The following is a 24294-nucleotide window of genomic DNA, read 5'->3' as shown; positions in this document are numbered from 1 at the left end:
TGTAGTTCAGAGGTTAACGGAATCCGATTGTCAGAGCAGACTTACGCTTTGTAACAGTCAGTGTATGATGGACTACTTGACTCCACCTTAATTTTTGTAGTGACAAGCATGGTTCCATCTCATGGTTAAAAGTAAAGTATATGCGAATAACCCACATTCACTTGAAGAACTCAAAATATCCAGCACGAAATTCGTGCCATTTCGGAGAACGAACTGTGGCAAGTTGCTGAACATGTCTTCAGGAGACGTAATTTTGAACATGAATTGTGAATTCGGTAAGTACATCATTACGCAATACTAACCACAAGAGTGCAGAATGAATCCTCTGCATATGGTAGCATCGTTACGTATGAATAAGCCACCGTGAATGTGGTTAGGAGTTAGCCCTGGCTAGTTCATCCTGTATCATCGAGCTTTAGTCAGAAGAAAGTTTATTCTCTGTTTTTCTACTCCTCTGTTATATTGTTGTTGTTTTCTAATGCCAGGCATTTGACAATAAAGTCATTCGACCTCTTGCACTTGAATATTTTTCAAAGATATTGTCATGGTTAGCCACTGACCACAGATTTTGAAATGTTCTGAATCCATTTCTTGATTTGAGTTGCACAATGGACAGTTAGGAGACTGATATATTCCAATTCTATGCAGATGCTTGGCCAAACAGTCATGGCCTGTTGCCAATCTAAATGCAGCTACAGACGATTTGCGTGGTAAATCGGGAATCAACTACTCATCTGTTATAAGATGATAGAAACATCACAACAGTATTAGTCCAGTGCTTTCTCAATCCTCTACATCTACCACTGTGAAAAGTTAATCTCTGTATAAAATATTCTCTATATCTAATAAATTGAGATTCTTCTGTCATCTACATGCAATGTGTGTGTGTGTGTATCTAATGCTCTGGATTTAACAATGAAGTCATCATCCTTCTTGCTTCCCAATATTTTGATGGAAGGTCCACAAATGTCCTAAGAGTTTCACAATCAGCCAGGTGCTCCATCTCCATGTCCTCTTCTCTGGTGCACAGTAAGCATTTAGGTGAATTCAGTACTCCAATACGATGGAGGTGTTTACTGAGGCAATCATGACCAGTAATCAATCTAAACATGGCCACGGCAGATTTTCGAGGTAGATCAGGAATTAGTTTTGGATCTTTGAATGATTCTTTCCATTTTGAATTTTGATGTTTTGCCTGTTCGCTGTAACTTATTCTTTTCATGACTCGCTTTATTGATTCATATGGGAACTTGAAATTTGTTTTTAAGTTGATATAAGTTCCTTTCTTTGCTAACATATCTGCTTTCTCATTACCGTTCAGTCCGCAGTGGGACGGGATCCATTGGAAGACCACTTTTTTATTCAGCATTTGAATTTGTTTTACCATGCAATGAATTTCTTTTACTTTTTCCATTTTAGGGGATGTAGTTGAGCTGATGGACTGGATTGCAGCTTTGGAGTCAGACAGGATGACATGCAATGTTATAATACCTATTTGCTTAGGTTTTCACAGTATTTCATCATATACATTAAACTTGTATTTAATTGGATATCTTGGAAATGGGAGGGAAAAGTTAGAGGAAGAGCTCCAAATGTGAGAAAATTACATGAAACTAAAGACTTATTAATCAACCTTTCTAATTTCATACCAGAATGGTCAATGAGGACAGCAAAATTTGTCATCACTTTTAGTGTTATAGTTTAATACCTAAAAGAAATTGAAATGGATTATTCACAGGGGCTAATTAGGCAGAAGTTCTGATTCCCAGATTAAGCAATAGTCATGCAATGGGTTAGTGATGCTTACCGTTTAAGACGTGCACGACTGTGAAAGCGTTTCCCACACTTATGGCAGGAAAAGCTGCGTTCTGCAGAATGGACCCAAGCATGTTTCTGTAGCGAACGACGATCTTTGCAAGTTTTGCCACAGAGTGTACAGGCATTAGGTGGTATGTTACGAGCATGGCGTCGACGCACATGTGCAGCTACAGCCGGTGCATCCAAGAAACACTCGCCACAGAGCATGCAGCGATGAGGTTGGTAGCGTGCATGTGTCTCAACATGTGCCAAAAGGTCGCTCTGTTCAGGGAAGCTTTGACCACACACCTGACACACGTTCGCTGAGACAGCACTGTTTGGCTCAATCTTCACATGGATTCTGTACCAACAGCAATACCATGATCTTAGCAATAACTAGAAATTATACATAATTAAATTCATGTTGTAGTTCTTGTGGTGAAATAAAATTCGGAATATATTACTGATTCTATCTTTAGAACTACAAAGAAATATGTTACATACAAATCACAACAGTTGCATAGTCACTTAGAAGGAGAAGGGTTGTATATTGGATTCACTGTCTTAAGATAGAATCAATGCTGGGACAAAGGTATACTACGTCAAAAGTATCTCCTTGTGAAGTCTAATGAGGTCACGTGGTCCTTTGGAAAGAATAATTGACCACAATTTTGAATTTTGTGAATATAATTATTATACGTAAAATATATACATCATCCTTATGCTACTAAAAGATGAGGTATAATTAAAAAATAATTCCAAACCATGTAGTAGCTGTAGTAGTAGTAGTAGCAGCAGCAGTAGTAATAGTATTATAGCAGTAGTTGTAGTAGCAGCAGCAGTAATAGTAGTAGCAGTCATAATTCAAATGAAAATAATGGAGAATGGGAAATATATTAGTGCTGTTTTTTCACAAGTAAAACAATACATTAAAATCCCTTGTAACAGGAACCCAAATAACTGGCAATACCAAAACAACAGCACTTTTGGCTGCCCCCCCCCAAAAAAAAACAAACAAAAAAAGATGTTGAAATCTGCCACATTGCCACAGTCTAGGCCATCAGTTTTGCCACATTAGAAAGTTCGCACAAACCTTCATTTTCAGTCAATACTCGAATCTAAAATTTGTGTATTTCTTGTGTTGTGTGATGTCTTTTAATAAAGAAAATCCACACAGTTTTTATGTTTATTTAATTATGTTTGGGCCGTCTGTGTTGCGACATCAGAAAATTCGCATGAACTTTCGTGAATATTCGAACCTAAAATTAGTATATTATTTGTGTTGTGTGATATTTATTAATAAGGAAAGTCCATAGAGATTTTATGTTTATTCAGTTATGAGCAAGTAATAGAGAAATAAGCTTCACATGGCTGCAGTTTCAACATTTAGCACCATGAAATACGAACTTTTTTTTTTTGTATATACCAGTATCTATTCAATTATCCGGCAAAATCTCGTATCCAGAACTAGCCTGGTGCTTTGGTACTGGATAAGAGGGATTCTACTGTATTTTATTTCGAGGGAGAAGGGGAGGGAGAAGGGAAGGAAAACACATATTAGTGTTGCTGTGACATAACCTAATTTCATAAGTATTTTCGCAAAAAAAAAAAAAAAAAAAAAAATTTAATTCAGCACCTTCTTAGCCAGTTTATCTTCTTACAGGAAAGAAAAATTTAAGTGCATCAATAAAAGAACACTTTCGTTTCTGCAATACGGAATCTGAAGTCAGTAATCACAAAACCACAAAGAAAGTCGTTCAATGAAACATTTAAAGAAATGATGAAGAAAAAGTGTTGCAAATTCCCATTTACGAAATGTCACTAAAAAGCAGTGAAAAAGTCAATAATTCACTTCCCTTTTAATTGCCATGATCACAGCCTTCTCAAGAAATACAATACTTTGCCTGACCAATGAGTATTGAAATGAGCAATGCAGTTAAGATGATAACAGTGCAGAAGACCATTAGTAATAATCGGTTTCATGTATTTCAAGTAGTTCGAGATTTTAGACGGATTTTTTTATTTTCATCCAATGAATAAAAAGAATGTAACAACATACATCCCTTTATATTTTTATCAGTACAATGGGATAGACAATGAATAAAAAAGACGTTTGGTCACTCTGTAGCAGCAACAGTATTTGATTTGAAATTGTCATGAAATATTAAAGGCACAACATTTGAGAGATAATTATGTAGAGATTTTTTTATTTATTTTAGTAGGTTATTTTACGATGCTTTATCAACATCTCAGGTTATCTAGCGTCTGAATGAGATGAAGGTGATAATGCCGGTGAAATGAGTCCCAGGTCCAGCACCGAAAGTTACCCAGCATTTGCTTGGGTTGAGGGAAAACCCCGGAAGAAACCTCAACCAGGTAACTTGCCCCGACCGGGAATCGAACCTGGGCCATCTGGTTTCACGGCCAGATGCGCTAACCGCTACTCCACAGGTGTGGACTTATGTAGAGATGAATAACTTAGTTTTCAGACTTTTATATGATTCCAATGCAGTCCTGTTCATTGAGGTCATTGTTCTACAATTCAGGTGAGTATCCACTCCACAAGACTAGTGAGAGGAGAATGTAAACAAAAACGACTCAAGAAGCATTTACAGCAATGCAATGCATTACATTTCGTACTCTCAGAATTATTGAATGTATCAAAAAACTTATTTGACAAAACTTTCATCTATTACCTCTGTCAATTAATGTAACAGGTTCCCTTCCACCCTGTATAAATATAAAATAACGATTAAAAATATCCTACGAATAGCCCCTTATAAGGCCGTGTCTCAAAGCTCAAGTCCATACTACACTCTAGTGACTAGCAACTAGCTGACTTGTAAACTACACACTAGAGAGTTTTGAACATGTATGCTGGAATCATGGCCTTCTTCACAGACTATTTTTCTAAAAACCATGACATCATGGTGCAGCACTGAATTAAGAGGGCAGTGTCCTAATGCAGTTTCATTACGACTTATGTGGAAAAGATAAGGACTTAATATATTACAATAATGTTTAAAACATTGTACAGAAGATACTAACAATGTCAGAGTTCAAAGTTAATGTGTTATTCTACATTATATTTACATTATTTCACTTCCAAAGCATTTTCAGATTTCATAACCCCAATTGCTGATCAGGTATCCATGTTTGTTTAGTGAACAATTCAGCAATCAAGCATTTTCGTTTACTAGCTACTACGGACTTGATTGCTATGCACTATGTAGCTTTGGATCATAACTTCTGACGTCACATCCGGCTATTTAGTCAACAATCTAGTTCACTTCAGCTGAAAATGTAGCTTTGAGACACGGCCTAATTATAGGCAATATGCATTCCATTATGACGGAAATGATGCAATGATCCATATTCCTCTGTTTGTATATTATACTGTATGGTAATAGCTCACTTCATGCTATAAGAATAAGACAGTTCGAAAAAACATGTCATTCTTTTGTGCCAAGTGACCAGAAATAGTATAATGTGCAGTTAATGCTTAAACCCAAGCTACAGTGACATGAAACTGTTATGAAATGGCAAGATGGAGTTAGCATGCACGTCTGATGTTCTTCATGCATGGTGTCATGCACAGGATCCCATACCACCATGTTGTGTTATAAGCTTTCAAGACCAAAGATGATTGCCAAAAGATAAGTCTTCTTGAGGAAAGCATTTCTAATGGTGCCTGCTAGCCCAAAAAGATGGTCTGCAGCTGATGTAAGTTTATGGAAATCACACTGAATTCTGGATAATCGTTTTTCAATTTGAATATTCACAAGAGGAATTTAATTATTATCTTCTCCATAACTTTACAGTGAAAACTAGTGAGACAGATAAGCCTGTCTCTGGACTGGCATTACAAAGGTGGAATGCAATGCGGATGGAAAAATACATTCAGTCCACATTCTATCGTGCAAAATAAAGAAGGAAGGACCTACCAATGAATTTAGATTTCTCTACAAACAGATATAAAATATATTATCAATGCCAGAAGATGTGTTAGAAGATTTTTCAAGTACCACCTATAGTTTCTGGAATGTGAATGGTGTAATTATTTTAAATGTTTTATTAGTTATTTAATAATGCTGTATTAACTGTATGGTTATTTAATGTCGATGGAACTGATGATAGCAAGATGTTATTTTGGTATACCAAGTCCAGAGATTTGCATAGAATTACCTGACAGTCATCTTAAAGTTGGAGAAAACCTCGGAAAAAAAGATGGAGCACAAGCCTCCTTGCTACTCCTAGACTACGCCAATGACTAAATATTGTATTATAATGCTCTATATTATTGGACGTAAAGAGAAGTTACTGTAGTTCAGCAACCTCCTTAATTAACTACTTTTTTAAGAAAACAATTTTAACACTGTGCATCTGAATACATTTACGAGGCTGAGTCAAAAAGTAACACATTAATATATAAATACTGTATTTATTTACTGTATACTGAATTTATTGACATAGTGTTATATTTACTCTGTAATTTGCCAATTATAGCTACATTTTACATTTTTGGCTATGATATCTGTACTTAACTCTTTTAAATTTATTTTTATTTGGTATTTTTCATTTATATCTATATCTGTGTCTTTTATTTAGGTAGTATCTATTTGTTTGTTTGTTTTTTTTTCATTTTTAATTTTTAATTTGTAATTACACTTGTATCTTGCATTTGTTTCTGTTTCATCTCTTTTTTCATGTTATATGCAATTCTGTGTTTTTTTTAACAAATCTGTACTGTCTATTGTAATTGGGGCTTTGCCCTGTTATAGACATAAATAAATAAAAATAAAAAATTAGACTCACATAGTAGACCGTAGCAAAAAAAAAAAACACACGCACGCACACATACACACACAGAGACAGAGAGAGAGAGAGATAGCATAACATCTGTATAACAGGAACACTTGCATTGAACGTAGTGGGGACTATGTTAAAAAGTGATGAAGTATTTGCAGTCTTATTGTACATATTCAATTAATAAAATTATTATTAAGGTTACTTTTTGACTCTCCTTCGTGTATCATTCATTATTTAAATGATTCAGGAAAAAAATCGCAACTTCCACAATATGCTTACTGGCTTTTAAGGAACTCAAGAGGTTCATTGCTGCCCTCACATAAGCCCGCCATCGGTCCCTATCCTGAGCAAGATTAATCCAGTCTCTACAATTATATCCCACTTCCCTCAAATCAATTTTAATATTATCCTCTCATCTACGTCTCGGCCTCCCCAAAGGTCTTTTTCCTTCTGGCCTTTAAACTAACACTCTACATGCATTTCTGTATTCGCCCATATGTGCTACAACTTCCACAATATATGTGATAGAAATATTACATTTTTGCACACATTAGTACAGTGTAGGACAAAAATGCGTTAATAAAATTAAGATACACTGAAGTGTAAAATGATATCCATGGCACAAAAATCGGTGTTTTAGTATGTACACATAAAATAACCTGTTGTTTTTACACAACATAAGTATGTTTACACATAAAAACGGCACTTATTTCCTATATTCCTATAACTAGCCGTACCCGTGCGCTCCGCTGCACCTTTTAGAAATAAATATAAAGTAATTACATAATTAAAATAGGACGTTTGATCCAGGGAACATTCGTATTTGATAGAAGGATAAATCGTTTAATATGTTACTTAATTTAAATTGTATTTAAATAATTAAAATGGGGTCATTTTGGTCCAGAGAGCAATCATTTGGTGCAATGACAATTCCTTTAACATGTTTCTTAATTGGTATTACATGCAACCATAGTTTAATGAAGACTGACATATCATTTAGTTTTAATGTGTATACATATTACTTGCTATATGTTTCAGAAGTTACTGTAATAACATTGTAAATTATGTCCATCTAGAGAAACTACACTTTGCAATGGTGAAATAATAATTAAACAATTAATTAGCTTCCGATATTACTTCATACAAACACAGAAACATTCTCTTAGGCTATGTTTAATAGCTTTTGATTGTTGTTGTCCAAGGCCCCTTATAGACGAAGTCATTTGTTTTTATTTCAATACAGCGCCTTAGATGGCGTTGTTATTGTAATTTTAAAACTCATTTATCTCATTAAATATCAGTCCTATCAAAATTGTGTATAGAATAAAACTTATCGGAAATTATTTTTAAAGAAACTTTTGTTATGTAATATTTTTCATGAAAAGCAATAATAAGCGAGATATTTCGATTTATTTGATTCAGACCCCCTTATAACCCCCCTTTTAAATAAAGTATTTTGAATGCAATATGGACTAAAATCTAAGTTACAACGAACTTAATTTATATTCCAATTTTCATATAAATCGGTTCAGCTATTATCACGTGAAAAGGTAACAAACATCCAGACAGACATACAAACAAAAATTTCAAAAAAGTGATTTTCGGTTTCAGGGTGGTTAATTATATATGTTAGGACCAATTATTTTTGGAAAATCGAAAATTACCAGAAAAATTTTGGCTACAGATTTATTATTAGTATAGATGTGTTTTGGAATGATACAGTTCGAAATACTGTCTGATAAACAGAATGACAACAAACATTAGACAGTATACAGTTGCCAACTTATGAGCTGTTTCACCGGTGCAATGTTTCCCTTTGTCAGAACACCTCGTGAGTTCCTCTGTATGGCTTCCCAGGGTTTTTCTTTGGAATTTTGTATGGATAATGCCCTCTATGCACAAGCCTTTCTGCAGGAGTCTGCTGTAGCTGTTCCAACATTGCTTCAGATAATTAAAAAATTTTATCACATACTTCTGCGACTTCCCCTTCATATATACTCTGAAATTTGTTGTTGTTGTTTTCTAATGCCAGGCGTTTGACAATAAAATCATTTGACCTCTTGCACTCCAATATTTTTCAAAGATATTATCGCAGTCTACTATATACAGTCGCGAAGCTCAATATGTACTAAAATGCAAACATGGGTAGTTGCCCACCACTAGGATCGCTACTATCGTCTCATCATCGCAGATCTCTCTCCTAGTAGACGACAAAATATGTTACACTTTCGTTGTGTTCTTTTGGAAAAATTAACACCTTCCTTCCATTATTGAAATATTAAATGCATAAAGTTAATTTATTATTTTAATGAAGTATATTAAATTCCACCACAAACTCGAAGATACCTGCAAGAAATAGGTTAATATTATTTTTGTTTGTGCAAAACGAACTGAAATTTACTATAATCGCTTCACTCATTCAAGATTATAGCGATAATTAACTATGAAATCAATAAATATTAATTTGCATTTCCCTTTACAATAATAATGGAAATATGAATTAATGGAGTAACTTACATGTACCAGTACTTGTAGTGTATGCTTACGTAGTTAACAAAGTGGGATTAGGTTAAGCAATAATAATCACACCAGAATTGGAAATAAAACGTGATCAATAAGCAATAATAATCACACCAGAATTGGAAATAAAACGTGATCAATAAATTTTATTGTAACAGACTTTGTCTACGTTTCTAGTAAAGTAACAAATAAAAATAACAATAAAATTAACAGCTATAATTAAAAACATATCCTTTGAAAAAAAAAAAAAGTAGGCCTAAGCAATAATAATCCCACCAGAATTGAAAATAAAACGTGATCAATAAATTTCATTAAGACAAACTTAATTTTTCTACATCTCTAGTAAAATATTATTATTCCAATTATTGTATTTTAGCCATTAACATTTTCATTACAACCAATAACGAACATTTCACAAGCATCAATGTGAAATACGCAACGAGCCAGCACTCGATGGAAATACGACACAGTCCAAAGTCGACCGTGGACAGTCTATTGTTTCTAGTTGCTAACCGCTTGGAGCGCTTTATCACGAGATTTGCAAAAAATCATCTCAAGCTTCGCGACTGTATATAGTAGACTGTGATATTATCATGGTCAGCCACTGAAGCACAGATTTTGAGGTGTTCCGAATCCATTTCTTGGTTTGAGTTGCACAATGGGCAGTTAGGGGACTGATATATTCCAATTCTATGCAGGTGTTTGGCCAAACAATCATGGCCTGTTGCCAATCTAAATGCAGCTACAGACGATTTTCGTGGTAAATCGGGAATTAACTGTGGATTATGATGCAGAGAGTTCCATTTTTTCCCTTGGGATTGTGCTATCAAATTTTGTTTGTTGAAGTCTAAGTATGTAGATTTAATAAATCTTTTCACAGAATAATATGTAGATTTAGTAACAGATCTGTAAGTAGCAGTGCTGCCCTTCTTTGCTAAAGCATCCACATTCTCATTTCCCAGGATTTCACAATGGGATGGTATCCATTGGAATACAATTCTTTTATTGAGTGATATTAACTGAGAGGGCATTTTAGTTATTTCTGCTGTTTGAGATGAAGGTGTGTGTTTAGAGACTATTGACAGAATAGCTGCTTTGGAGTCTGACAATATAACTGCATTCTTAAATTTATTGATGTGGCATAGAAGATTCCTGAGACTTTCACTTATTGCAACGATTTCAAAACTTGTTGTTCCATATCCAAGAGATCTATAAAGTGAGAAGAGACAGCACGTAACACCTGCACCGGCACCTTGTTCTCTGGAGATCAAGGATCCGTCGGTGTATAAATGAAGCCAGTTTTGTGGAGGGTACTGGTACCTAATATTAATTGTCTCTAAAGACAATTGTTTCATTATTACAGTGCTTACTTCTGATTTCAGTATTTCTTCTGTTAAATTTAGATTATATTCTATATGTATGCGATCTCGAAAAGCACAAATAGCCTCATCAATTGTGAGCATTTGTTTGGGAGTATATAGAGCCTGAAAATGTTTATTTAGTCTGCTTAAAATACGACAAATTTTGAAGGAAGCATCAGAAACAGTTTGACTCCAGGTACACGATTTTCACTATCGTTAACATGTAGCACTATCATGATGGCCAAGACTTTATCACGAGACATGCCAGCAGATTTCACATAATTGGTTTTCACAAATGGATCTGTTAATTGACAATGTAATGGCATGTTACCATTCTTACAATATACTGTGTCCGGGACAAAATTTACCAATAAGAAAGTTTAATAACTCGCGTAATAATGGAGATAGGAAAATGAAATTTGCAGCAAATGAAAGAGGGACATTTTAAGTTTTATGTGTGATGTTGACAACATTTGGTCATTGTTGTTGACATAGCTGTAATTAAAATGGCGTTCACAGTGCAACAAAAAGTTCAATGCTGCTATTTGCTTGCCGAATTCAAGTATCCGAAGATAGTGGAGAGAAGATTTAGACAACAGTGGCCTGAGAAGCAACCACCAGATAGGCACACAATAACAACTTGGCACAGAAAGCTTCTCGAGACCGGTTCTCTTGTAGAGAAAACACCATGCGGGAAGAAGTGACAGAAGTGCAAGTCGACAGAATTGAGCAAGCTTTCCAACAGAGCCCATGTAAGTCTGTTCGCCGTGCCAGCAGGGAACTTGCAATTCCAAAGTCAACTATCCACGATGTTCTGCACAAGAGGTTTCGTCTGCATGCATACAAGATGCAATTGGTTCAAAAGTTGAAACCAAACGACTTGCCTGCACGATATGATTTCGCTAGTGACATGCTGTTGAAAATTGATATTGAAAATGGATATCTGCAGAAGGTCGTGTTTAGTGATAAGTCCACCTTCCACGTCTGTGGGATCGTCAACAGGCATAATTGTCGCATCTGGGGATCAGAAAATCCGCATGTAGTGAGGGAATTGGAAAGAGACAGCCCTAAGATTAATGTTTGGTGCGGACTTACACATGAAACTGTGATTGGATCGTTTGGCAAGAACTTTAATATCGCCTATATATCTGTCGTGCTACAAGAGGTGCACACATAGAAGTTTATTAGTGGTCACTCGAAACTTTGGAAGTCCCTTTGTCAATTCCCGCAAACAGCATTTTCATCCATCAATTATTTGGTGAGTTATTAAACTTTCTTATTGGTAAATTTTGTCCCGGACACCCTGTATTTGGGTGATTAGAATAAGTATTATTTTACAAGTAATTCATTGTAAAATTTAATTTTTTGTGTTTTATCTGTTTTGCTGTAAAATTCAGTGCTATTTTTCGTAAGCCATATCACCCGCCTCGTATGTCTAATATCACTCAGCCAGGGTGGGAGATATGGCAGAAAACTTAATTTTAGTTTTATTGATTCTTATCACAAAATCTGTCAACAAATATATTTGGAATCCTTCAATTCATGAATGTATGTAATGTGCAAGATATATTTTGTATATATAGTATACATATATATATATATATATATATATATATATATATATATATAGGATGCAGCGAAGCAGAAACCCTTGGGCATGTTTTGGGTTATTGCCCTAAAGGAGAACTACTGAGGAACAATCGCCACCATAAAGTGAGAAGCTCCATCGCAACCACTCTTCGGAAGGCAAAGTGGGAGGTTTACGAAGAAGTGCACTGCTTGGCTGAGAATGGGTCAACGAGAAGAGCAGACATTATAGCCATCAATCTCCAGAATCAAAGAAGCCTCATTCTTGACCCCACTGTCCGTTTTGAGAAGGATGATCAACAAGCCAATAACGTTAACGATGAAAAGAAGTCTATTTACAACCCATGTATTCCTCACTTCAGTGAGAGATAGAAAATGAATATTAATACATGGGAAGTGAAAGGACTTCTTTTTGGCGCTAGGGGAACTTCATTTAAGTTAACCAAAACCATTCTCCTTTCTCTTAAATTTTCTAATGAGGACATTAACAAAATTTGTCTAATGGTATCGAGAGATTCATTATCCATTTTACACAATCATTGTATAATACTATGTAATGTTTTTTTTACTTAATTTCATTACTCTTCAATGTATTTTCATCTCATGTTTCTCCAAAATCAAATTGTACTTTATTTTTAAATTTATCATTGTTCTGTATTCTCTCCGCAATCATATTATATTTTTAATTTAACCTCTGTTTTGTATTCTGGATCCTAGTGGTCAGCCATAGATGTCGGCCAGATGTCCCAAATTGTGGAATGTGTGTTGAATTGTCTACATCTGAATTAAACAAGTTGCTCTTAAAACTATAAATACATTGTATCCCGACCCTGATTGGTTACACATTTATACAGACGGCTCCAAATATCAAAATGATGGGATTGGAATATATTCCAAATTACTCAGTTTTTATTTGTCTATAGGGAGCCCTTCTACTCACTTTGATGCAGAAATTGTAGCAATCAACAGGACATGAACGCAACTTATTTATCAAATTAATATGTCCAAAAATGCTGTTATATTTAGCGACTAAATTTCTGCAATCTAAGCTATAGCTTTAATCAATATTCCTACAAATTCCAAAATTGCAGAAATTCAATCATCCATAAACATACTGGCAAAACAAAATAAAAAACTGTATCTCCAATGGATCCCTGCCCATTGTGGTATTATGGGCAATGAGAGTGCAGATTCTTTGGCAAAGAAAGGAACTAAAAATGTTATACATACTCTTGAAAAAGATAGTTTATCACAGTGCCAAATTGTTTATACAATCATAATTTCAAATCAAAATTTTAAAGAAATTTCAAGAAAACAGTAATAATAAATCGTGGTCAGTTTTGCTTACTGAAATAGTAATATGCATTTCAAGAGCGGTATGTTGAAGTTTTCATGTTCGAGGAAAAAATTGAAAAAGCAAAATGTAGTTGATCTTTTTTAATTTCCGAGAATTGAAAGAAAACATACTGCTCGTATATCGTACATTATTTTGTGCGAATATCGTTTATTACATACCTGAAAGAGGAATTTCTAATTAGTTGCAATGAAATCTCCATCTTGGTTTCTGTTCAATGACGGCAAATTTGCAAAACAAAAATATCTATCTTCAACACTGTTGCTTTAAAATGTTTTCTGTGTTTACTATACTCCAGCAGGCCGTGATATACGTCTGTCTCTTTTTTCCCCCAGTCTATGATGAGTCTGGAATCTTGTTGATTTTTTCACGGCTTCCTTAATGTTACTTGCATCACGAATGCAGTAACTTTAGTGGAGTTGTAGGGTTTACTTAATTTTTGCAAATATTTAAAAACAATAATTAACAGTGCAATTTAGGTGAAATTGCATTGGTAAGTTTCCAATTTATAATTATTACTATATTGATACTATATTGAACGTCTCTAAAAATAATATGTTAAAAGCCTAAAGCAGTAAAATCAATATGTCACTTAAGCAGTAAGAAGAGGGAAATTGTTACGTGTGTTAGGTTGGGAATACTAAATGTGGAATTTTAGACTTTCCGCGGATTGGTTTTGTGCGGAAACCAAGCAAATACGCATGATCTCACACAAAAGAACATATACCTGATTCTCCTTGACATGATGCAGTAGCAAAATTTAGAATGCTAACTGGCCATGACTGTTTAGCAGCACACCTGTTTAAAATTAGAATTTCTAGTTCACCAAAATGCATTCTGTGTAACCTAGAAGATTCTTTGATGAATCAAGAACATCTACGAAAATGTTCAGCTTTGGCATTAAATCTTTTGGATTTGGACTCTAAATTATACTAGGAAGCTAGAAGGCAAATGAAGAACTTCCAAGTGCCCAGGCAAAAAATACTACTACTACTATTTTGTATTCCCACGCTGTTAATTAAAGTGTGCTATATTTTAGGCATATTTTCAAAAAGGTGTGTCATATTACCCGGTTTTACCTTATGTATGTATGAGAAACTTATATTTGGTGTACCATACATATCAAAGTAAGTTGTGAAATTATGCCTTAACCTCCAAAAGAAACGTGACAATGCTGCTTTTCTGACCCATTTATTTTGTTTCCTGCACTTTCACTGCAAGCTGTCAGAACAACTGAATGGCCTGGTGCAAGAGAGAGGTTAACTCCAAATTTCACAAAGTTTATGAGCCTAAGTTGGATTACTATAAAGCCAAATAGAAGCTAACCAAGGTACAGGAGTTTGGATTGATGGTGGGAGCACGCGGCACTATACCACATTTTGTGGAAATTTGGAAAATTCTCGGACTACCCATTAACAAAATTGTTGTTGTTGTTGTTGTTGTTGTTTTCTAATGCCAGGCATTCGACAATAGTCATTTGACCTCTTGCACTCCAATATTTTTCAAAGATATTGTCATGGTTAGCCACTGACGCACAGATTTTGAGATGTTCTGAATCCATTTCTTGATTTGAATTGCACAATGGACAGTTAGGAGACTGATATATTCCAACCATTAAATGGCAAGTTGTAGCCGATTTAAGTGAACACCATATTTTAATGTTTTGGTGGCTACTTCATTCACACACAACCCCCATAATGTCTGGAGGACCACACCTGCTGTTGGTCGACGGGTCCACTGGACCTAGTTGGGAGATCTTGGTGATCACCAACTTTCCCTCCTTAAGCCACTGGAGGACGATTTTAGTGCCATAGCAGGTCAGCACTAGGAACAGAAAAGTAAGAAGGGTAGGAAGGAAGGTGAAATGAACCCCTAGGCCTCAAATGCTCTAATACTGTCGGGGTCGAAGAAAGGAAGAGTTCAGTCAGAGGACTGGATAGGAAAGGGTAAAGAGGGAATTAGGTATTGGTTAGAGGAAAATTATACCAAATTCAGTCATTAACTCATCAAGCTGACCAGTGCTAATTGATGAGTAGTCCCTCCCTTTAGTTCAGCTTGTAAAATTATGCTTACTAACAGCTGCACCACGGGAAGATAGGGATGGGACATTGGGTATTTGTCCAGGTTGGTTCCTTAAAGCCTTCAATGGGAAGGATTAATGGCTCTCCCCCTGCATTTGACAAATACCGTTTTGAAACCCCAATAACAAAATTAAAAGCAATGTTATCATTGCAATTAGGAGGTCCTTGCATATATTTAAAAAATCATTTATATAATAACTTTTAAAGTGACACTTCAATGTTATTTTGATCTCTAATTTCATATTAGTTTAGATTTTTTTCAACATTTATTGTATGTATATTTCAATCCTAGGTTATTAATCCTGTAATTGTTATATTTTTGTTTACCATGTCTTTTTTTAGCAACCTGTAAATTCAGGAAGTTGTTTTATAATAAACTATAAATATAGGGAAAAATTAGTGGCATGTTTGGTACAAGAACGAGGAAGATCTGCTGGAAATTGAGTGTGTTACAAAAGATCTAAACTTACCCCACTTATGTGTTTGATGCAAGTGGGAGCACTTAATTGTCTTTCCTGAGAATTGTGATAAAATGGAGTTAACCCCCTTTTGCACCTTCAATTGTCATTAGTCTGACCTGATTTTTCACACTGATAAAGCATCCAAACTATGTGCCTCGAAAATAAATGAGCATGACAGTAATACACAAATTTTGCAAAACATTTAGACTGAACAGAAATACTTACAACAACAATGTAAACTAAGCTGAAATACTTACTTCATCAAATTGTCTCCGATGCAAAGATAACCATGAAAAGGACTAAAATCACCTGATGAATTTGTAAAGTCCTTCCTAACAATATTAATATAACTCATTGCTACTGGACTGCAAAATAATGTAGTGGGGCCCTTCACTGTCAAATTGCCGAGCATTGAAAATTAATCAACCAACACGCAACAGCACCAGTCCAATAGAGTACACTCAAAACTATGTAAAAACACAAAGTGGGATTGCAGTTGTATTTCACAGTTCAGCTATTATTCTATTTCTATTGACGAATCACCTCACAAGAACTGGTCAATTTTCTTATCTGCTTATACCTGCATCATAACTTAGTTCATGCTTATCAAAACAGGTGTAAATGATAACCAAACTTGCATTAATAACTGTACTAATGTTTAGGTGAGGGGTTTGGACTTTTTCCATTGCTGGTTGTCACAATCAAAAAATTAAGACACAACGTTTCGAAGGGTGGTTCTCCCTTCGTCTTCAGGTGGAAGGAAGGAGATAAGAGAAAAAACCTATTGTTGGGATCGTTACGTACAGCTATTCTGTATGACTGAAAATGAATGAACTGTACTGTTATTGCAAGTTATCTTGAACTTCCTGAGCAGGGACAGAGGGGCAGAGGGAAGGAAGTGCGTAATGTGGGTGGAGCCAACTGAGTTGTTTGCGCATGCTCCGCATCATAATCTCTTGTCAAGAAACATAGAGCTATTTCCTTCACCGCGTACCAGTAGTGTTACCATGGAGCAGCAACCACAGGGTAGTAATTATGGTGAAATCACACCAATGCGGAGAAAGAGAAATTATCGCAAATATAATTAAGCGTTGCGAGGAGGAAAAATTAAACAAATATTTGCTGGAACCTCTTGCTAAGGAATATGAGAGAGCGGCTAAATACTCTGGCAAAAGTATTAGTTCCGTAAAGAGAATTAAGAAGAATATTGAATTACAACCAAATGAACCTCACACTACTCCGGGGAAGAATAGGTATGTGATGTTTAGAAATTATTGCTATAATAGTTATGTACAATAGTGTGTGTATTGTGAGCGACATAATGAATTACTGTTGTAAGTTATTATTTTCTTATAGCTCTGCTAAACATATTATTTCATTCCAGAATTAGGACTTGTGTAAAGTTGAAGTGGATGACTTTGATCAACATGTTATTCGGGATACAATCAAAGAATTCTATCTTGTTCAGAAAGTAGTACCTACGATTAAGAAGATAATTTCGAATGGATGATGCTATTGACGAAATAATTAATTTTGGACCAAGCGATGATGGCAGCAATGATAGGGATATGGATTGTGTATAATTGTAAATTAATGTAAATTCAAATAATAAGCCTGCAAAATATTGTTATAAGTATATGTACATATTAGCTGTAGGTGTAAGTCATGCAGGCCTATATAATGTATAAAAATAGCTGTAGTAACTCCGCCATTGCCGGTCCCCAGCCCGGATGAGAGAGGAGTGTACACACGATTATATTTAAATACTTACTCATTACAGTTTAATTAAAACTTGCTACAAAACTATGTTCTCCTCTCAAAACCGGAGTATCGTGAGAAGATGATGTCTGTATTGAACCAAGTTCTTTTACAGTTGAGAGCAAAAGAAGTAAAAGAACCAAGGTTTTCTGAAAAGAGTCACGTTACCTGAGGGAGGGGCATCCTTGCCGTGCCGTTACGTTGATGAGTACACGCCGTACCGAGCAGTTCGAAAGACAGACTTAGGGGATGTAAGGTTCAAGATAACTTGCAATAACAGTATTACCCATACTAGATAACCACAATATGTCATTCTAACAAAATAAACAGGACAGTAATATTATTAAAGAGTAAATATTCAGAAATTACAAAATTCGACCCTAATCATCAACATTCTCTTTATAACTCTCACAGTGAGGAAATGCATCATCTTTCTATTTTGACATCATCATAATCGAACATGAACTGTCAGCTGGTGTTGCTAGATAAAAGTGACCTACAAAAAAAGTATTTCTAGTGTAATAAGTTGAATATTTCAAAATTTCATTTTTTTATCTAGTGACAACATTTAATCAATAGTAACACAAAATGAATAAACTAGAAAATAAAATGCTTAGACATTATAAACTATGCTAACCTGCGGTGACGCTTAAGAAGATCTTGCCGATGAAAACCAAGGCCACAGGTCTCACAATGAAACTCTCCAAACCGATCATCTCCTGTATATGGACCAGAAGCATCAGACTCCTCACGAGATTTTCCAACATGTTTTGTACGGGCATGTTCCTTTAACAGTCCAACGTCCCAGAACATTTCTCCACAAGTATTGCATTCAAATGGGCTGTCTCCGGCATGAATTCTTGCGTGTGATCCTAATGCCTTTTCTCGAGCAAAACCCACACCACAGTGTTGGCACACATATGGACGTGATTCATCTATGACAGGCCACCGAGGTACAGCAGGTTCCTGTGGTTCCATACTGGGGGTGAACGTGGGAGGTGGCTGAGACAACAGCTTCATATCCTCGTCAACATAACTATAACTCCCACTGCTGTACTTCTTACGTGATGAAGTATTGCTGTAGTTTGACCTCTTGAAGTCTTTACAGCTGAGACTATTGTCGTCCTCCTCCAGGTAACTATTGCTCTGGGTAGAAGTGACGAGGGTTTTCCTCTTTTTTGGTGCTGCTGATTGTGTCTTCTTTCGCCTCCCCTTTATGGAAGTAACATTGTCATTTTCATTTAAGTTGTTTGATGGTACATCGTCATCTTCATCATCACTGCCCAGGTGGCCAGGGGCATATGCATGGATTTTCATGTGGTTAATAAGATCACACTTGCGGCGGTATCGAGCTCCACATAGGTTGCAACCATGTGGTCGGTCTGTCTGATGGGCCACCATGTGATTCATTAAGTTTGCTTTCTTACGAAAACGTCGACTACAGAAATCACAAGGATAAGGACGCATTGTGGTGTATGCATCTTGATCCTGTGGTAGTGGTATCTCAACTTCATCTGGTTCTGTTGTAGGGTTGCAGGCCACTTTAAGTTCCACGAAGTGTTGGCTATAACAAACAAAACAATATTAAACACGTTAGTTGAAAATAGCCCAACAATTGCTGTATCTGTTTCAATAAATGTTTCCATGAAATTATACAGAGTGATTCATTATTACGTGTAAATACTTTGTGTGTGTATTGTAGAGGTGAAACTGAGACTAAAACATTCTATACAACTTTTTCTCAAAACCTTTAATTCCAGAGTTCCAGTAGATGGCACCTACGTCATAGTAACTGCATAGGCATTACTGTTCTCCCATACATTTGGTGTGGTATTGTGAGGAATCAGTTACTCAGACCTCGAGTTTACCTCTGCAGTTGACTGGGGAAATCTACCACGGATTCTTGGAATGCGAATTGCATGGTCTGCTACATGATATCCCTTTTCCAATGCGAGTGAACTTATGGTTTATGCATTACTGCCGCAACATAAGGGCATATCTCAATGCTGCGTATCCAGGTCAATGGATAGGTAATGCAGGGCCAACTCCTTGGCCAGCCAGATCACCGGACATGAACCCTCTGGACTTCTACCTTTGAGACCGCCTGAAGTCGTTAGTGGATGCCTATGCTGTACCTAACGTAGAAGTACTACAACAGCAAATTGAACATGCGTGTGGAATTGTTCGTAATGACTTCAATGGGCTTTGTAACATTCAGAGATCACTAAGGCGGCGAGCACAGGTATGTCTTCAAGTTGAGAGACAGTGCTTTGAACATGCATTATACTAAGAATTGTGCAAATGTGTAGTCTAGAAGAAATTGCTTTACATTTTTTAATGTGTTTGGTTTTAGTTCACAAAACTGCTTTAAGTGGACTGCCAAGGATATGGGTTTAGTGACTTCGGTTATTTTTGTATTGAAGTCCAAATGCACTGTACGAAAGTGATAATTAGTTTACATTTGGTGTGTTATCCCTTCTTTGTTTGGGAGCGCAAGTTCCACGCAAAATGGCATTAACTCTGGAATTAAAGGTTTTGAGAAAAAGTTGTATAGAACGTTTTAGCCTTAGTTTCACCTCTACATTACACACACACACACACACACACACACACACACACACACAAAGTATTTACACGTAATAATGAATCACCCTGTATTTTCTTTCTCTAAACGACCCCAGGGAAACTTACTTTCTGGACGCGCCTCGTACATGCCATGCAGTGTAGATTGATGAATGAAAAAATTAGTGACTGATGTATTGTTAAGTTATTTCAATAAATAAATAACGACTTCACTATATTAACATAAGTTATAAATTTTTGTATTATGTTACCTTGCTGACTACTCTCTTCCCAGCTAAAGATTGAAGTAAATGTAAATAAATGCACGTGGCATAATGGTTCCTGATTGGCTATTGGACGCACAACTCCTCTAAACTCATGCTTGTCATCTTCTTCCTCATATTAAAATAGTTCCTTCTAAAATAATAAAATGTATAATATACATGGAATACGAGTGAATTAAACATGCTTATAAGAACACTTTCTGACTATTTAAACAACATGTTTATATTAGTAGTTTCAGACATTGCATGTTAAATCATTGTAACTTGTATTATGGCAACGCGCATGCGTAATAGGCATTAAATCCCTCCCAAGGTGACTTGCAGCTTCACAGAGCACATCAGCACGGCTGGTATAACACAGTGCGAGATTCAATGTTGTCAACCTCAAATAAATTTCTGTAGAATTAAAGAAATTCTCCACTCTTCAAAGAAAAACATTTAATCACGAATCTACAGAAAAAGAAAATCCACTATTCCCAGTAGAGAAATAATAAATATTAACCCTCTGTGAGCATTTTACGGGTTAGTTCAATGAATGTGTTGGAATGTCCACAATATATCAGACGGTGGCTGCCCTGCGTGCTCACTTGCTGAAAATAATGCGCCCTGGTGGCTGCTTTGGTAGCTAGCTTGCGATTGCGGAGTAATACATTTCGGTTTTGTTTACGTCTACTTCAATATTTAGTTGGAAATAGAGTAGTTTCGATGTTGTTTGCATCATCCTCTCAATCGATTCAGTGAAGTCGTTATTTATTGAAATAACTTAACAGTACATCAGTGATTATATAAGTGTTAAAAGAGTGTATTCAAGAATGAAGAAAAAATTAGCCTAAACAAGTGACTGTTTGTCACGTTGTAAGTAGGCTATAACTATCACGTTATTCTTAATAGAATAATTTCAAGTTTCGCAACGAATACAAATGAGTTTATGTTATCCAATGTCTCACTTTCCTATTGCACTTTACACCTAATCAACTTACATCAATATCTTCATTAGACCTACCCCCCCCCCCCAAAATTAGACACAACACTCGAAATTAGTCATTGCGTATGTGTGTGTATGGGTGGGAGAAGGAATTGGTGCATTCCTACTCATTTTTACAATGATCAGAACCAATATTGCCTGCCTATTTATAACAATTTTTTCTTACCTTACTTCTTCTACTGGCTGACCATTGTCCCATGTTTCACTGATCACCTCTTCTTCCGTCACCTGGATATCTAAGAAATCCTGCTCGGGGAAAGTATACTGTACTATTTCATTGGACTGTGGCTGAGGCACGTTGGAGACAACATTAGTACTATTTGGAAATATCACACAATCACTTCCTATTCCACACACAACTTCACCATCTGCAGCTCCTGGACCTCTCCAATTAGATCCAGAAGCTTTATGTACAGCTCCTTCAGATTGTGCCATTTCACTCGTACTTTACGGTGCATTTGACATTATCTGAAATATTAAAATAGCAAAGTGAATCACGTAACTTATGCCTAATAAGAATAAACTACATAACATACACTACACGAAATTCATCCAGTTCCCTTATCATATTTTGCTCCGGTGAGTCTGTACAAGTTTGATGTTGCAGAAAAGGAAATATCAACATCTTCTGAAGTACCGTAGTCATTTCAGTATTTCACCGAGCTAGAAATTAACTTCTCCAACGTTTCATAACTGCAAACAGGTTCCACAGTCAGTCAAATTAGTACAACCTGATGGTTCACCTTCTCAATTTGAGATATTAAATTCCAGAATACCCAAAAGTATGCTACCGGTATAGGCCTATTTCTGAACACAACAATCATCCTGAAAGCTTAGAAAGTCACATCATCGACATCTGCCAACCAAGCAGTAACTTTCAAAGCTTAAAGTTGCGTTACGGTACATACAATCGCGACATGTTTTTTATTTCATTAACATATTTACACCTCTGTGTTATTTATACTTGACACAATTTTTAAACACATATTATTATTATTATTATTATTATTATTATAATTATTATTATATTATTATCATCATCATATTGTCATGATAATTTTTGTATTGTGACATTTCATTAGAAAAACAGTTCAGAACACAAAATGGAACAAAATTAACCTCTCTTATTACGGAGTACTATTATACAGTCAAAACATATTAAAACCTAATTGAACAGCTCATATTTTCACATTATGCAAGTGTCTGCAACAAGATTATTGATTTCATAAATAAACATGAAGACCTGATGCTTGTAAACACAATATCCCTATTTTCTAACCTTTGTTTATTAAAACCTTGAGGGTTAGAGACTCCATTTGCTACTTGTTTAACCTAAGAGGAAACCAACAGTAATCATTGATTAAATAACTTAAATTTTGCAGTTCAACTGGATATTAATGGAAATAAAATTGCAAAATACATGCGTAATTATATTAGATGACACAATAATGGAACAAATATTGAAATTTAACACGAATTAAATATACAAACCTAACCAAATTTTACCAAGAACAGCGTCAACTTTCAATTGTTCATATCGACCGTGTTCAGAAAATCTAAATTAGTTCGCTGAGATAATGTGTTTTGCTCTCTAAAATGTTACGATGTAAAAACCAAAGAGTATCAAATACTCTTTGTGTTAAAACAGAGGGCTCTGATTTTATGACTTATGACAACATAAATTTTCGTCACATTAAGCAAAAGTTCTGTATTAAAACAAATTAAATATTCTCTAAGATATAACTAAATCACATACGGAAGTTTAGCACACAACGTCTACACTCTTAATAGTTAACCGACGATTTGGATAATCCCACAACGCTGTGACATTAATACTGTATGTTTATATTATATGCGAGCCGTGAATACAACAGTGAATCATGAGGTTTTTGCAGTAAAATAACAAAAAAATCAGTAATTCAGATTCAATCAAGAAAATTTTGTTGACAAAACCCCTATCACATAATGTATCAGAGTATGTGGTATCCGATTGCCCATTCCCATGTTACGAAATGGCAACATATAAAAAAAAACCACCAGGATCTCCACTGTCGAAAATTAATTTTTTGGTAGCGACCGCTAGATGGAAGTACTGCTGCAAGCTATTTTCTTTGCAATTCCATCAGGGTTACAACATGGATTCATGACTTCTTTTGCAGTGGTTAGATATCAGCATAGTGAAATTGAGAAAAGTTGTTGTCTTGAAAGTCCATGAAACTAATACTGGTGACAGACTACAGTCACAGTCTAATATATACAGTCGCGCAACTTCAACACTTTTTTTGCCAACATTCGCGACACTAGCGCCCAAGCGGCAGGCAAGGCACTGGTCATAGTATTGATACAGCCAGCATGTGCTTTAAAGGGATGCGAGATGTTATAATAACGTTTTAATCATGCGTCGGAATAAAGGCAATGTGTGCAATGACGAAAATTGCAGTAACAACAAGTTTAAATCTCCGAATTTGTCGTTCTTCAGATTCCCTAAAGACCAAGACAAAACCATAACTCAGTCATAACCAATAATCCACGTTGTAACTAACGTACGTATTGTGGTCTATAAAACATTATTTTATTACTTATCAGTTACCTATTTGTATGTCAGGAAGGACAGTTTAAATAAAAACAAAGTAAATACCTGTTACAGTATATTATTTTTTTTTTTGCAGAGATCATATGTGTAAATGCGTAACCATTCCAATTTTTGATAATATATCTACAGTTTTTAATGCAAG

General features: G+C 35.5%; 1 protein-coding gene across 3 annotated transcripts in view; it reads right to left on the bottom strand.

Annotated features, from left to right (window-relative positions):
• LOC138706126 (zinc finger protein 93-like) overlaps positions 1–23164 on the bottom strand; it is a 45005-nt gene extending 21841 nt beyond the window's left edge. For 2 of the 3 annotated variants that reach the window (XM_069835115.1, XM_069835126.1), the window contains exons 1-4: positions 23051–23164; positions 21726–22027; positions 18366–19292; positions 1808–2158 (exon numbers count right to left, since the gene is read on the bottom strand). In XM_069835115.1, coding sequence (XP_069691216.1) covers positions 1808–2158; positions 18366–19292; positions 21726–21994 — 1547 coding nt within the window. In that variant the 5' untranslated portion in view covers positions 21995–22027; positions 23051–23164. The remainder of the gene's footprint in view (positions 1–1807; positions 2159–18365; positions 19293–21725; positions 22028–23050) is intronic. The other variant, XM_069835122.1, reaches the window with a different exon arrangement.
• Positions 23165–24294: the final 1130 nt, after the last annotated feature.

Source organism: Periplaneta americana, chromosome 1, assembly GCF_040183065.1.
Source record: "Periplaneta americana isolate PAMFEO1 chromosome 1, P.americana_PAMFEO1_priV1, whole genome shotgun sequence".
Taxonomy (NCBI): domain Eukaryota; kingdom Metazoa; phylum Arthropoda; class Insecta; order Blattodea; family Blattidae; genus Periplaneta; species Periplaneta americana.
Note: the sequence above shows the minus strand (reverse complement) of the source record. Positions and strands in the feature narration are given on the sequence as shown.